At 34.8% G+C, this 16,344-nt stretch overlaps 1 protein-coding gene across 25 annotated transcripts in view; it reads right to left on the bottom strand.

Moving 5' to 3' along the window:
* The window catches only part of GPHN (gephyrin), a 672,536-nt gene that overhangs the window by 330,700 nt on the left and 325,492 nt on the right, over positions 1–16,344 (bottom strand). For 15 of the 25 annotated variants that reach the window (XR_010151161.1, XR_010151162.1, XM_009427971.5 and 12 more), the window contains exon 5: positions 7,776–7,814. The exons of the other annotated variants lie outside the window; for them this stretch is intronic. Coding sequence is in view for 13 of the 15 variants with exons in the window: in XM_009427971.5 (XP_009426246.1) it covers positions 7,776–7,814 (39 nt within the window). In the remaining 2 variants the exon portion in view is untranslated. The remainder of the gene's footprint in view (positions 1–7,775; positions 7,815–16,344) is intronic. 25 annotated transcript variants of the gene reach the window in all.

Genomic DNA, 16,344 nt, shown 5'->3' with positions numbered 1-16,344 from the left:
GTTTCCATGTAAAAATACAAACCACATGTTAATTCACTCACCAAAAATCTCTGGGTTCTGAAATGGTTTGCATATTATGGGCAACTAAAAAAAAATAGGTTCTCTTGAATGCTTAAGAGGAAGTTGAGCTCTACATGTCAAAGAAGTTTATAAATGGTTTCAATATCTAGATAATCAAATATAATTCATATTAATTGCATGCTAGAATAATGTCTCCTTTGGAATTCCTATATAGAAAAATGAGTTTGCCAAGCAAAATAATTGTGTAAGAGTTTATATTTGGTATTTTTTAAAATGACTGCTAATAGTAGCTAAGTGTATTAAACGTCCAAATTATACATTATTTTCCAGGGCTTATATCTATGAATAGACCATTAATTCTACATTACTGAAGTTCAATAAGTTTCTATCTGTAAATTATTTAACAGTGAACATTACATAAGAAAAGGATAGTTAGAACATAAACTATCATGCATCAGCCATGAAAAAATCTCACAAAGGGAAAAACTAACTTATTAGGAAGAAATGTGTTTGTATTTTATTAACTTAATGCCTTTGATTCAGGATATAATTTTTGGCTTGATCTGTGTTGTTAAGAGCATGAGTGATAAAATAATTGAGTACTGGTATGTTAACGGAGTTTGAGAAATGAGAAAATGAATGGTTTATATGTCAAAATGATACAGCCAAAACATAAATTTGACCTTACCAAAATTATTTCTTGACAACCAATTCTTTTCACTCCTCTTTGTGGTTACAATCAGTATTTAAGAACAGCTACTGAGCCAAAAACAAAACAAAACAAAACAGAAAACCTGGGCAGTTTATAAAAGGAGAAACAAAACTGAATAAATTCAAGAACAGTGTTTAAATTACCCTACAATATGCCAATAAAAATACAATTTTTCACCTACCAGATTGGTAAGATTAAAAATGATTAATATTCTACAATATGCCAATAAAAATAAATTTTTCACCTACCAGATTGGTAAGGTTAACAATGATTAATGGAAATACAATCTCATAAACTGATAGTACAAATATATAAACTTGTACATATTCTAAGAGGGTAATTTAGCAATATGTAATATGAGACTTCACAATTTTGAGTGAGTTATTGTATTTTAGGAAATATTTCTAAAGTGATCATTAGAAGTATACATAATAATTTATACAAAGAGAATGTGATAGGAAATAGGAAAGAACCTAAATGTTTAATGATAGGGAAATTAAATTACTCATAGTTTTTAAGTATTTTTCAGTGATTGACAAATCCCAATTTTTTGTAGAACAGTTATTAAATGAAGGAAAGCTTACATTATATGAAAAGGAGAGTGGCTAAGAGCAAGGGATCTGGAGTAAAGACTACCTAGTTCAAATTCTAGTTCTATCATCTTTTGCTACATCCAGGTCAATTTATTTAATCATTTAATCTTTCTAAATATAATTTTCTTATCTGTAAAGTGGTACCTACCTATTTTGTAGGCTTGTGTGGATTAAATTAGATATAATATACAAAGTACTTATAAAAATACATGGCATACAGTAAGTGTACTATACATTTTAGTAATTATTATAATAATTGGGATGATATTACTAAGAAAACCAAGATATAAACCAGTATATATGGTGTGCTCCCAGTTGGGCAAATTAATGAATTAGTCTTAGGTAATAATTGTGGGTTCAGATTATTGGTGTTTTTATTAACTTCATTTTGCTTTGCTATATTTTCCCCAAATTCTTTTTTTCTTGCAAAAAGCATGTATTATTTCCATGTTCAGTAAAAAAGGAGTTATTTTAAAACTCTATTATTAAAAAGATGAACGTCATCTTTTCCTTCTCCTAAATGACCATATATTTTTCTATTACAATATGGACTGAATACCCATTTCACAATAAAAAGGTCATTTTATGCTGTAGTTGAACACATATCATATGCAAAATGGTGTGCTCCTAATATCTTAACACTAACGAGAAAGTAACGAGAAATTTGAAAACCAGTTTTCTTGTTGGTAAAAGAGAAGCTTTCTACAGATGGCCTTTAGCCTTACCATGTAGTTACTAACCTTCATGAGAAGCAGGATATCTAAACAGACTTCATATTTTATCCCTCTGACAGAGTCTATCTTAATTTTGATCAGAAAGCATTGGATGAGAAAATAATTTAACTTATAAGAGATACAGTATTTTCTTTGAGGACCTCTGCTTAAGATCTCTGTAGGGCGATTACCACCTTTGATTACAATGCAAATATACATGTACTACTACGGCTATGAATAAACCAAAGAAAATTTGATTCCTGAACATCTGAGGAATCAAATTTGAGCAGTTTTTATGTTGCTGATATAAGTAAAAAACACTAAATTTCTTCATAAGTACTAAATATTATAAGAAATCTAAAAAGCATTCTAAGTCAAATACAAAAAGTCTGGTGGTGGTTTGTATTTGAAAAATTCCAAATATCTAACTAGTGCACTTTTCAGGTATTGATTTTGATGTTCATAAAATTAAAGATTGTTACATGTGAAAAAAGGATCTTTGCACCAAACAGTCTTTCTGGGGCAATTTACTTTCCCCCAGTGATCTCTTTCTCACCCACCTGATCTCTTGTGCCATGAGTTAGTTTCTGCCAGCAACAGTGAAGTATTTGATGGTAGGAGGGCAAATGGGGGGAGAAGAGAGATTAAGAAACTAGGAGACTGATTATTATTGCCTGCTACTGTTATTATCTATATTCAAAATAAAAAAAGTGAAACTTCACAAAAGTTTCACTTCATTTTATGGAAACCTCCACAAAATGTTTATATAAGGAAGCTACATCTTCAGCCATATCCTTTGCAAGGTCTTGAATACATTCTGCTCTCATTCAGTGGAGAAAATAAAAAACTAAAAGAAAAAATAGATGATTTGTTAGGGAGTAGTTGCCTAATTTAGAGAATTTTCTTGTTATTAGATATAAAGGACTTGAAGCCTAGTAAGAATGAGATAGACCTTTTGCCTTCTCAGATTAACTTTCACACAAAGGAAACACGTTATAGCACTCTATTTTAAATTCAGCTTCCTCAAAATAAAATAGTTCAGAGATCATAAGATAAGAAAAAGTATATTTATTATTAATAAAATGAGTTTAATAAAATTATGTTACTCTTATATTTTCCTTTATTCCACCTTATTAAAATATCGGCATAATCTGCTTTTTCTGCTTTAAAATGTTTTTCAGAATGAATGCAGGCAAAGCAAAATCTTTTAAAATTGTTCATTATTGCTAAGAAAACAAGCTAAATCTGGTCGTAATTTCTATTGTTATGCTTTTCTCAACATGACAACCTTGATCTTTCCATAGCTGTGCTGTTAAAATAAAGTTTGGTAAGAAATTGGAAGGAAGAAGGAAAAATGTGTTAGCAAAGTTTATCCTAAAGGAATCAGTGTGAAGTACTGAGTAATAGGAATGAAAGCTAACTGCTCTCAAGTTTAAATGCACAAATCAGTATAGGGAGGACAAATAAATTTATAGTTCAGAAATAATCAAATCCATAAGAAAAACTAATGAATATGACTAAACCTTCTGACAGCAGGAATTTTAGTGAGTTTTAATTGATAGTGAGAATAAATTAAATTCCTGAACATTTTCATTATTGGTATAAGAGTTGTACTTCGGGGGCAAAAATCTCTCACTGTGCTTGCAATTACATTCAAGAACAGCCTATTGGACATTAGTTATCTACTCACCTATACCCATTTTCTACTCTTTACTATGAAACTAATAAGCCTAGTTTTAGTTACTGTTATTTATTAATAGCTACCAATGAAATCACTAACCTGTCACTGAATGCTCGAGGCTTTAAAATTAAAGAGATTCCTATCGACATTTAAGTTACTGCCAGCATCCTTCAGCTGTGATAAGTTGTAATACAGACTTTATCATTCTTATTACATTCTTCTTCCTGAATAAATAATGCTTAGAAGAGGTGAAAGGATTTCCTTATATACAGCCACTGTGACTTTGAACATTTTCCTCAAACCATTAGATGAAAAGAACAAAATTGTGTGGTTGATATTAGAAATGCATTTTTTTTGTTAAATGTCTTTTCCCCTCTCTTGGAATGTGAGCACCTTAAGAGCCACGTTTTATGTCTTTGTGTCACATATTCCTAGCAGACTACAGATTACCCAACCTTTCTTAAAAGGTTCTAAGAGAATTTTTGTATCTAGTGAATTAACTTATCTCTAACACATATAGAATGGTACTAGCTGGTGTGCCACCCTTAGGAGAATTGAGAAGACAGTCAAACAATTTTCTGTGTTTGATAGTTTAGATGGGGAACCTCAATTGAGAAGGGATGGATAGAGTGTATAAAAATCACCCCCCCTAAAATTGTTGAATTAACAAATGAGAACTTATCACCTAACAGACTGGAAGTCTTCTTTCCTAAGCCCATCATTATTTTAACTACTGCAGTTTTAAACTGCTTTCCTAAGTCCATCATTTTTTAACTACTGCAGTTTTAAACTGCTTGAAGACAAGGGTCAATTCTCTTTAACTTTTTAAATTCTTATAAGGTCTAGGCCACTACGGTACAGAGTTCAATTTAACTCATATTGTGTTTCATCAGTGGATTAAAACACACACACAGACACACGTTCACGTGTGCGCACGCACACAGACACACACACACACACACACACACAGAGGCATGTATGTGCACATTACCTAAACCAAATTCCAAACCTACTGAATCAGAATCTCTGGGGTTCGAGCCTAGCAATCTTTTTAGAAAAATGTCTATGAGTGGTAGAAGGCTGAGTATACAGGATGAAGGATCTCTGGATTGAAATGAATTCCTGTTCCCATTGCTGGTTCCTCTAAACATGACCTGGTTCCCTCATCTTAGTCATCTTCATTTAAACCTTGCCTTTCAAATGCCTACCTCTCTCCTCTATAAAAGCCCACATTATTCCATTTCAAAGATGTGCCATGATACTGTCCTTAAGTTGGTTATTTATTTAAAATTTAACTTTCTTCAGAATCATTTTTGTTATCTTACAATCATCCAAGATCTGTGTCATTTTAACTTCATTCTCCCTTTTATTCATAGAATAGTCTTCTAAATTTTATCATTTGGCCTTCTGTAGCCTTTCTAAAAGTTTATAATTTCTTCTGCTCCTAATATCATATCTTGGACTTATTAATCTTTCATATTAATTATGTGGTTTCCCTGATCTCTTTGCTATTAATTTAATTTCTTCTTGGACAAAAGTATTAAATGCTATTGAATCCATTTCTAGTTATATAACCAAAAGAAAAACAGATACTTGCATGCCAATGTTTGTAGGAGCATTATTTGTAAAAGCTAAAAGCTGAAAACAACCCAGTGTCCACCAACAGGTGAACTGATAAAAAAGTTGTGGTATATACATACAATGGAATATTAGTCAGAGTTAAAAAGGGATGAAATTCTAATACATGATATAATATAAATGAACCCTGAAAACATTTTGCTAAGTGAAATAAGCTAGACACTGAAAGACAAAACTGGTATGATTCCACTTATATGAGGTATCTAGAATAGGCAAATTTATAAAGACAGAAAGTAGATTATAGTTTACCAGGGGTTGGGGGAGGGAGGAATGGGGAGTTTTTGTTTAATGGGTACAGAGTTTCTAAATGGGATGATAAAAGTTCTAGAAACAGTGGTGACGGTTGCACAAAACTGTGAATGTGCTAATATCACTGAATTGTACACTTAAAATTGGTTAAAATGGTAAATTTTATGTTTATATTTTACCAAAATTTTAAAAAGCTACTGAAATGATTTTAACTTCCCTAGAGCATCCTTTTTCTTCACACTGACAAATTTTATCTATATTATTAAAAGAAAATAAAAACCCATCCATACTTTTTCCGTATCCCTAAATCTATCACCTCTTTAGATTTTTTTGTAAAAATAAAATTTAATATGGATACTCAGCATTTTCCACACTTCGAGCACAATGACATTGTAGATACACACATAAAACACTTCAAATCTCTATATACACATATGCATGCACACATACACACCCCACTTTACATCTCCTCCTTAGACTCTTGCAAATTTCACCAAAATTATTCTTTGGTTCTTGTATTTGAGCTTTCATTTAAATATAAGCAAATAAGACTGTAAGTTTTACAGTGCAGATAATGTTATGTTGCAAGTTATTTTTAGATGCCAAGTACTTTGCAAATACAATAATGAGAAAATATCAATTTCAAAGGTTTACCCAACATACAAGAAAAGAGTTTAAAAGGAAGGAAGATAAATACATCTAAAGGATCTCTAAAGAACTGGTATTACGTAAACTATGAGGAAGCTGAGAAATGATATTCTCAAAGGAAAAAATAGAGCAGAGCAGAAAGCTACTTTAATCTAAACTACAAAGAATTATAAGATAATTAAATTTATTTTTAGAGATGATGCTTTTAAAGTTGCAAAAAAATCTTCTGGTCTTATTAAAAAGGATAAAATTAATAGGAGTAACTTATCCTTATAAAACCCTGGAAAATTTAGGAATAATAAATTAAGAAATAATTTTAGTATATGGAAAATTATTAAAAGATCCCATACACAAGAAATAAATGTACATAATATATGATGTGAAAGGAAAACTTAAGCAAAGATGATGATTTATAAAAAAATATATTCTTACATAAAGAGAAGAATATGGAGCTGTATAAAAAAGCAGAAAGGACAGGTGGTAGTTTAAAAAGTCAGTTTAGGAGCAAACTGGACTGGGCTGTTAGATAGCAAAGCATTTTCCTATTTCTAAGATGTTTGGACGATATGTAGGCAAAACTTTTATTGGAAATAAAATATGATCAGGGTTACAAGACAACAGAGGAGCAATGCCAGTGATTTTTTAAATGCAGCAAACTGTAAAGGAGGCAACACAGGCCAATCAGCAAGTTGCAAGTACAAAGGAGATGATTTCAATATCTCAAATAAATTAATGGGGCAGCCACAGGTAGCAAATAGGTAGAGGAGGCAACAGTCGAGCAAACTCAGTCAGCAGTCTAACTCAGTGGCACAAGGCAAGTGTAGATGATAGCAGAAATGCTAAACAATCTCACCTACTTACAGTGTTACAGGCATAGATTGGGCAGGGCAAGATCAGGCAGGCAGATGGCATAGCACTTGTTAGGCCACAGTATAGGGGAATTGTAGGGGAGCAGATAGATAATGCTGGGCAGTCTAAAATGCTAAAATAGCAGATGGATATGGCAGTACCAGGCCATTTGCTGATGGACAAAGCACCAGTGAGTGAAGAATGCAAATCATTCAGCAGATGAGTGAAGTGAGGCAAAAAGGAGAGACAAAAACCAAAGGCAATCAAGCAGGAAGACAGAACAGTAGAGAAACAATGACGGATCATCAGAAGCAGTTGGGTAGTGTAATAGCAAGCTCTCAGCAGAGGAATAAAACACCATTCAGGAAAAGATGAGATTGAGAGTGAGGCAGTCCCCTGAATTGGGTGTCTTCCATCTAGGATACAGTAATCAATAAACTGCAAATGAGAATCCACAAGAGAACAGCACACAAATGGAAATAGCAGATGGATCTGAACTCTATTGCCCAGGGATACAGAATGACCCTAGAACATAGATACATAACAATCCACAAGGAAATTAAACAGATGTGAAAAATGGATCCAAGCATTTTTTATGATGATAAAAGAAACCAAAACACTAAAAATTATTAATCTGAAAATGATTGGCTGGGATTGAAGTCTTCGCTTACCCCTTTCTGGAGCCCACAAAATGGGAATGTTGGGAATTTCTGCAGCAGAAAAACAGAAGAGAAAAGGGATTTCTGACTCCCAGTTTGAGGAAAGCAGGTCAAATTTAGGGCTGTACAAACTGGTTCAGGGAAATAAGAACCAGCCTGAACCTTCTCCCTTCCTCAGAATGAAACCATTTCTGAGTTATGGGAAAAGTTTAGGCAGCCCTCACCCCATCATTCCCCACAACCTCCCCTTTCACACTTACCTCCAGTGCAAACAGTTTCCAGCAAGGAGGTACTTGGAAAAATTCACTCATATGTTTACACCACGGCAAAATGGGAAGATGGTCAACTAATGGTACTTCCTGTGTAGGTCGGGTTTCTAATTCAGTGGGATCCCTTCCACTCTTTGTGAATGAGCAGAGGGGACAGATTACTAGAAACTACCTACCTCTTTGAAAGTGGATGAGAAGAATCAGGGGCAGTAATATCAATCAACAAATAGTAATACCAGTAAATATCTTGGTGATCTCATCAATTGTCATGGATTTTAATTCCATTTATATGTTGATGACTCCAAAAATAATATTTCTAGCCCAGATTTTCCTACTGAAGTCTAGATACACATACCTAATATCTACTTTTTTTGGGCGGGGCGGGGGTGGGGGGTGGGGCGGGGGCGGGGGGAAGGAGTCTTACTCTGTCACCCAGGCTGGAGTGCAGTGGTGCAATCTCAGCTCACTGCAAACCTTGCCTCTTGGGTTCAAGCAATTCTCCTGCCTCAGCCTCCCGAGTAGCTGGGATTACAGGCGTGCACCACCAGGTCTGGCTTTTTTCTTTTCTTTTCTTTTCTTTTTTACTAGAGACAGGGTTTCACCCGGTTGTCCAGGCTGGTCTTGAACTCCTGACTTTATGTGATCCGCCCACCTCAACCTCCCAAAGTGCTGGGATTACAGGTGTGAGTCACCATGCCCGGCCTCATATACTTAATATGTAATTGCAATTCAATATCTCCACTTGGATATCTAAAGGAAGTTCAGGTTTCCATAACCAAAGTAAAATTCCTGATCTTCCCCCTCAAACCTACTTTTCCCATAGTCTTCTCCATTTCAGTAAATGGAAACTACATTCTTCTAATTCCCAAGGCAAATCTTGGGTCTTATACCTGACTTCTCTCTTTATCTTATTCCATCTGTTTACCTCTCCCTTCAAAATATATCAGTAATCTACTTCTCACTACCTCCACCTCTATCATTGGTCTAAGCCACTGTCATTTTCCACCTGGATTATTTTAATAGTCTCCTAACTTGTTTTCCCATTAAAATATGTCAGTTCATGCCATGCCTCTACTCTGTTACACTAAGGGTGGCATACAGGTTCCACATGATCCATGGCTTCCTCTCTCTCCTCCTTTAGGTCTTTGTTCAAATGTCATCTTATCAATGAGGCCTTCCTTAATGGATGACCCTATTTAAAATTATAACCCTCTTTCCTACCTGGGCTACCTATCCTCCCTCCCTGGTTAATTTTTAAACATAGCGCTTACCATCTCCAGTTCTATAGAGTTTACTTGTTTTTTAATAGCTTGTATCCTCTCACTAAAATGTAAATTCCATAAAGGTAGGGACTTTTGACTTCTTAACTCATTGCTCTATCTCAACATCTTAAACAGTGCCTGGCATGTATATATCTATATCTATACCTATATCTATACCTATATCTATATCTATATCTATATCTATCTAGTAGGCTTTAAGTACATATTTGAGTCCATGAAGCATTCACTTCTTATGGGGCTTCCTCTCTCAATCTCAATTTTTCAGAGCATTCTTCTGAAAGCTCACATACTATGAGCTTTAAGATTAACAGAGCAGACGCTAGTGTACTATAGAATAGGAATGTTCTAAAACAGGGGTCGGCAAACTACAGCCCAAGGGCCAAATCCTGCCCATTTCCTGTTTTTTTTTTTTTTTTTTTTTTGTATGGCCTGCACTCTATAAGTGATCTTTGTATTTTTTAATGATTCAAGAGATAATCAAAAGAAGAATAATATTTCATGACACGTAGAAATATATGAAATCCAAATTCAGTGGCCATAATAAAGTTTTATTAGAGCACAGCCAGGCTCATTCATTTATATCATCTGTGGCTGCCTCTGTGCTACCGGTCTGGCAGAGTTGGGTAGTTTTGACAGAGACCATATGCCTACAAAATCTAAAAAATTTACCATCTGGCCCTTTTAAATAGGTTTGCTGACCCCTGTCCTATAGTATTTTATATTTAGAAGGCAAAGAGCAATAACTAAAATTTGAGCAAAGATAGACTAGAATTTACTGTTAATATTGCTGCTACTATTGTCCATGGTAAATGTTTGGGGGAATGTATACTTATACTAGGATTTGCTTTCAATATTATTATTAGTTTTATTTTTTATTTTATTTTTGAGACAGTGTCTGGCTCTGTTACCCAGGCTGGAGTGCAGTGGTGCAATCTTGGCTCATTGCAACCTCCACCTACTGGGTACAAATGATTCTCCTGCCTCAGCCTCCTGAGTAGATGGGATTACAGGGGCATGTCATCATGCCTGGCTATTTTTTCTATTTTTAGTAGAGACGGGGTTTCACCATGTTGGCCAGGCTGGTCTCGAACTCCTGACCTCAGGTGATCTGCTCACCTTGACCTCCCAAAGTGCTGGGATTACAGGCATGAGCTACCACAACTGGCCTGCTTTCAATATTATATACAAGTAACCTCTCATTCCTCTAAATATTATTTATTAAAGAGGGTGATATTCATTCATCTATCTACCCCACAGAGCAGCGCCATCTCAAAGGACAAAGTACAATACCAGTAAGTCTTGAAAATGGCAAAATGGGAGAGAATGAAAGAGGAAGTAAATAGGGCCCATAAATGGAACTTATATCAAAGTATCACACAATTAACTAAACTTCTAAATACATACCCTAACAATAGTCAGAAATTAGCATGATATGAATTTCTTTTGAATCTCATCAATGGGGTTATTAAAGTGACCTCATTATAATGGGTTTGCCTATACAATGTAATCTTGAATCACAGCAGACAATTGACACATTATAATAAGACTCCATTATAGTTATACAATATTCAAAACTAACAATTATATTCTCTCTGGTTCAAATACCTCCATTTTGTAAAAAAAAGAGTATTTAAAAAATTTTGTAAAACTGCATTCAGAAGCACCTCCTAATCAAAACTGACCTAGCTTTTCTTTCCATAAAGGTTTAGCCTGAGGATTATTCCACGTAAGGATATTATGTCATTTGCTGCAATACAACCTATAGAAAGGAGTGAAGAAGCTGAGGGGTAAGACACTTAAATTATCCCAGTGGCACTCATGGCTATAATGTTATCTTCATTCTTCATAGAGAAGTATAATTTATTTCTTTGTATACCAATTAGTCCTTCCAGCATGATGGACTGCTTCTTCCACATTGTTGCCTTTGGCCTTCGGTCTCGTTCATTCAGTGAAACTGACAACCATCATTTTCAAACTGTACATACAAGAGAGGTTTACTGCTTCTTTCTTCTCAGCATCTTTTGAAGGAACTTGGATCCTTTCTGCTAATTCTCATCTATGTGCCATTAATAAATATCTAAAATGGTTACTACCTCCAGTGGACATTTGTCCTTCATATTTTAGTAGCAGTTCCAAGTTTCAATATAAGAAAATAATACTGGTAAAATTATTAGAATTATTCAAATTGTTTACTTTGTTGCCTCAATCTACTTTCTGAATCCCTATCAGATGCCTTTTATGGCAGGCAGTAACAACAAAGTTACAAATATTCTGCCCTTCTAATCCAGTGATATTATTCTGAGAAGTTCATAGTACTTGACAGATATAAAGTACTCATTTGTTGTCATCTTATTACATTTTATGTGAAAGGCAACAGTAAGTCCATTTCATAGATGGATACCTAATACACAGAGAGAGAAATCCATATTCCTGGTTCCAGACAGTAGTAAAGAAAGGAATATCCTGAAATCTTCATTCCTTAGACTATGTCTCTAGATCAATATACTTTTAGCATTTTACTAATATATCTGCAAAATATTTATTTATATTTTGTTGTTAATTTCTTAGCACATATTTTGCAAAACCAAAGTATTCTGATATGCTAGCCTCTTTTCATTTTACAAGAGTAGATTTGGAAGGGTGAACTGGAAAGGTGATTTCAAGATATAATCACTGATAAATTCAAGCTAAAACAAGGATTTAACATGTCTTCTTTGATATTTCTTTTTCCTTTTCTGCAACTATACTATTGTGTACTTTAAGTTCTATCTTGTTTGATTTTTCTTTCAGAGAATAATTCTTATAATATTTATTCAACCATCATCTACTTATTTTTAAAGCTAAAGCTCTTTCTAAACATATTGTAGATAACAATAGCAAAGATTTCTATAGCAAGGAAATATTGTTTTTAGTGCCTTGCTTATATTATTTACATAACATAAGTACCCTATGAGGCAAGTACTCTTACTATCATTTTACACATAAGAAAACAGGTTTTTAAAGTTAAGTAAATTGCATGGGGTTGCACACTAATAACAGGTGGATCTAAGATTCAAACCCAAATAGTCTGTGCTCTTAACCACTATGTTATTTTTGTTATTATTAATTTTATGCCCCATTACAGAGCAGAATTAAGCAGTATGTTATGCTACTCCATAAAAGGTTATATGGGCAACACTATTTTTCTAGTTAGAACTGTAATTAGAAACAGAACTTACCATCACTTGCATCTACACTTGCTTGTATGTTTATTTAACATATGATCTCTCGTATCCATAGGGCCCCATAAAAGCTGAGCACATATTCTGACATAGAGTAGGTATACAATTAGGATATATATTTAAAGGAAATTGAATATATAATTTTTATTTGTGGGTTCTTCATATAGGAAATTTTTGTTTTTGCCTTATTCTCAAAATTGCAAAAATTCTGACCTCAAGGAACAATGTACTCTTCCCTCTTTAGTGCTACTGTGTGGAACAGGACCCTTTCAACTTAACAGTCTTTTTATTTATTTATTTATTTATTTATTTTTATTTATTTTTATTTTTTTATTATTATACTTTAAGTTTTAGGGTGCATGTGCACATTGTGCAGTATACATGTGCCATGCTGGTGTGCTGCACCCACTAACTCGTCATCTAGCATTAGGTATATCTCCCAATGCTATCCCTCCCCCCTGCCCCCATCCCCCAACAGTCCCCAGAGTGTGATGTTCCCCTTCCTGTGTCCATGTGATCTCATTATTCAATTCCCACCTATGAGTGAGAATATGTGGTGTTTGGTTTTTTGTTCTTGCGATAGTTAACTGAGAATGATGGTTTCCAATTTCATCCATGTCCCTACAAAGGACATGAACTCATCATTTTTTATGGCTGCATAGTATTCCATGGTGTATATGTGCCACATTTTCTTAATCCAGTCTATCATTGTTGGACATTTGGGTTGGTTCCAAGTCTTTGTTATTGTGAATAATGCCGCAATAAACATACGTGTGCATGTGTCTTTATAGCAGCATGATTTATAGTCCTTTGGGTATATACCCAGTAATGGGATGGCTGGGTCAAATGGTATTTGTAGTTCTAGATCCCTGAGGAATCGCCACACTGACTTCCACAATGGTTGAACTAGTTTACAGTCTCACCAACAGTGTAAAAGTGTTCCTGTTTCTCCACATCCTCTCCAGCACCTGTTGTTTCCTGACTTTTTAATGACTGCCATTCTAACTGGTGTGAGATGGTATCTCATTGTGGTTTTGATTTGCATTTCTCTGATGGCCAGTGACGGTGAGCATTTTTTCATGTGTTTTTTGGCTGCATAAATGTCTTCTTTTGAGAAGTGTCTGTTCATGTCCTTCGCCCACTTTTTGATGGGGTTGTTTGTTTTTTTCTTGTAAATTTGTTTGAGTTCATTGCAGATTCTGGATATTAGCCCTTTGTCAGATGAGTAGGTTGCGAAAATTTTCTCCCATTTTGTAGGTTGCCTGTTCACTCTGATGGTAGTTTCTTCTGCTGTGCAGAAGCTCTTTACTTTAATTAGATCCCATTTGTCAATTTTGGCTTTTGTTGCCATTGCTTTTGGTGTTTTAGACATGAAGTCCTTGCCCATGCCTATGTCCTGAATGGTAATGCCTAGGTTTTCTTCTAGGGTTTTTATGGTTTTAGGTCTAACGTTTAAGTCTTTAATCCATCTTGAATTGATTTTTGTATCAGGTGTAAGGAAGGGATCCAGTTTCAGCTTTCTACATATGGCTAGCCAGTTTTCCCAGCACCATTTATTAAATAGGGAATCCTTTCCCCATTGCTTTTTTTTCTCAGGTTTGTCAAAGATCAGATAGTTGTAGATATGCGGTGTTATTTCTGAGGGCTCTGTTCTGTTCCATTGATCTATATCTCTGTTTTGGTACCAGTACCATGCTGTTTTGGTTACTGTAGCCTTGTAGTATAGTTTGAAGTCAGGTAGTGTGATGCCTCCAGCTTTGTTCTTTTGGCTTAGGATTGACTTGGCGATGCGGGCTCTTTTTTGGTTCCATATGAACTTTAAAGTAGTTTTTTCCAATTCTGTGAAGAAAGGCATTGGTAGCTTGATGGGGATGGCATTGAATCTGTAAATTACCTTGGGCAGTATGGCCATTTTCACGATATTGATTCTTCCTACCCATGAGCATGGAATGTTCTTCCATTTGTTTGTATCCTCTTTTATTTCCTTGAGCAGCAGTTTGTAGTTCTCCTTGAAGAGGTCCTTCACATCCCTTGTAAGTTGGATTCCTAGGTATTTTATTATCTTTGAAGCCATTGTGAATGGGAGTTCACTCACGATTTGGCTCTCTGTCTGTTGTTTGTGTATAGGAATGCTTGTGATTTTTGCACATTGATTTTGTATCCTGAGACTTTGCTGAAGTTGCTTATCAGCTTAAGGAGATTTTGGGCTGAGACAATGGGGTTTTCTAGATATACAGTCATGTCATCTGCAGACACGGACAATTTGACTTCCTCTTTTCCTAATTGAATACCCTTTATTTCCTTCTCCTGCCTAATTGCCCTGGCCAGAACTTCCAACATTATGTTGAATAGGAGTGGTGAGAGAGGGCATCCCTGTCTTGTGCCAGTTTTCAAAGGGAATGCTTCCAGTTTTTGCCCATTCAGTATGATATTGGCTGTGGGTTTGTCATAGATAGCTCTTATTATTTTGAAATATGTCCCATCAATATTCAAAGCAGTGTGTAGAGGGAAATTTATAGCACTAAATGCCCACAAGAGAAAGCAGGGAAGGTCCAAAATTGACACCCTAACATCACAATTAAAAGAACTAGAAAACCAAGAGCAAACACATTCAAAAGCTAGCAGAAGGCAAGAAATAACTAAAATCAGAGCAGAACTGAAGGAAATAGAGACACAAAAAACCCTTCAAAAAATTAATGAATCCAGGAGCTGGTTTTTTGAAAGGATCAACAAAATTGATAGACTGCTAGCAAGACTAATAAAGAAAAAAAGAGAGAAGAATCAAATAGACGCAATAAAAAATGATAAAGGGGATATCACCACCGATCCCACAGAAATACAAACTACCATCAGAGAATACTACAAACACCTCTACGCAAATAAACTAGAAAATCTAGAAGAAATGGATAAATTCCTTGACACATACACTCTCCCAAGACTAAACCAGGAAGAAGTTGAATCTCTGAATAGACCAATAACAGGATCTGAAATTGTGGCAATAATCAATAGCTTACCAACCAAAAAGAGTCCAGGACCAGATGGATTCACAGCCGAATTCTACCAGAGGTACAAGGAGGAACTGGTACCATTCCTTCTGAAACTATTCCAATCAATAGAAAAAGAGGGAATCCTCCCTAACTCATTTTATGAGGCCAGCATCATTCTGATACCAAAGCCGGGCAGAGACACAACCATAAAAGAGAATTTTAGACCAATACCCTTGATGAACATTGATGCAAAAATCCTCAATAAAATACTGGCAAACCGAATCCAGCAGCACATCAAAAAGCTTATCCACCATGATCAAGTGGGCTTCATCCCTGGGATGCAAGGCTGGTTCAATATACGCAAATCAATAAATGTAATCCAGCATATAAACAGAGCCAAAGACAAAAACCACATGATTATCTCAATACATGCAGAAAAGGCCTTTGACAAAATTCAACAAACTTTCATGCTAAAAACTCTCAATAAATTAGGTATTGATGGGACATATTTCAAAACTTAACAGTCTTAAATGCAAAGTCAGTTATTGCTCTAATTATTTATCTAAATGGTCTAATTTTGTACCTGTAATTTTTATACCGGCACCATTTTACTACGGAGCTTTTCTTTTTTCATGCATAAAAAATAGAGGATGTATGTTCTGGGTAAGTCTGTGCCTGGTAGAAAAATTAAATGCAAAAATAATCCATAAGTAAGTGGACTTAAGGAGAAACATAACATTTCTTTTCAAATGTCAGAAATGTCATGCAGAGGAGGAATTAACCTTCTTTTGAGCACAGCCAAGAGCAAAATTAGGACAAGT

The sequence above is a fragment of the Pan troglodytes genome, chromosome 15 (assembly GCF_028858775.2).
Source record: "Pan troglodytes isolate AG18354 chromosome 15, NHGRI_mPanTro3-v2.0_pri, whole genome shotgun sequence".
In the NCBI taxonomy this organism is placed as follows: Eukaryota; Metazoa; Chordata; class Mammalia; order Primates; family Hominidae; genus Pan; species Pan troglodytes.
The sequence above is the reverse complement of the archived record's forward strand: the minus strand, read 5'-3'. Positions and strand labels throughout refer to the sequence as shown.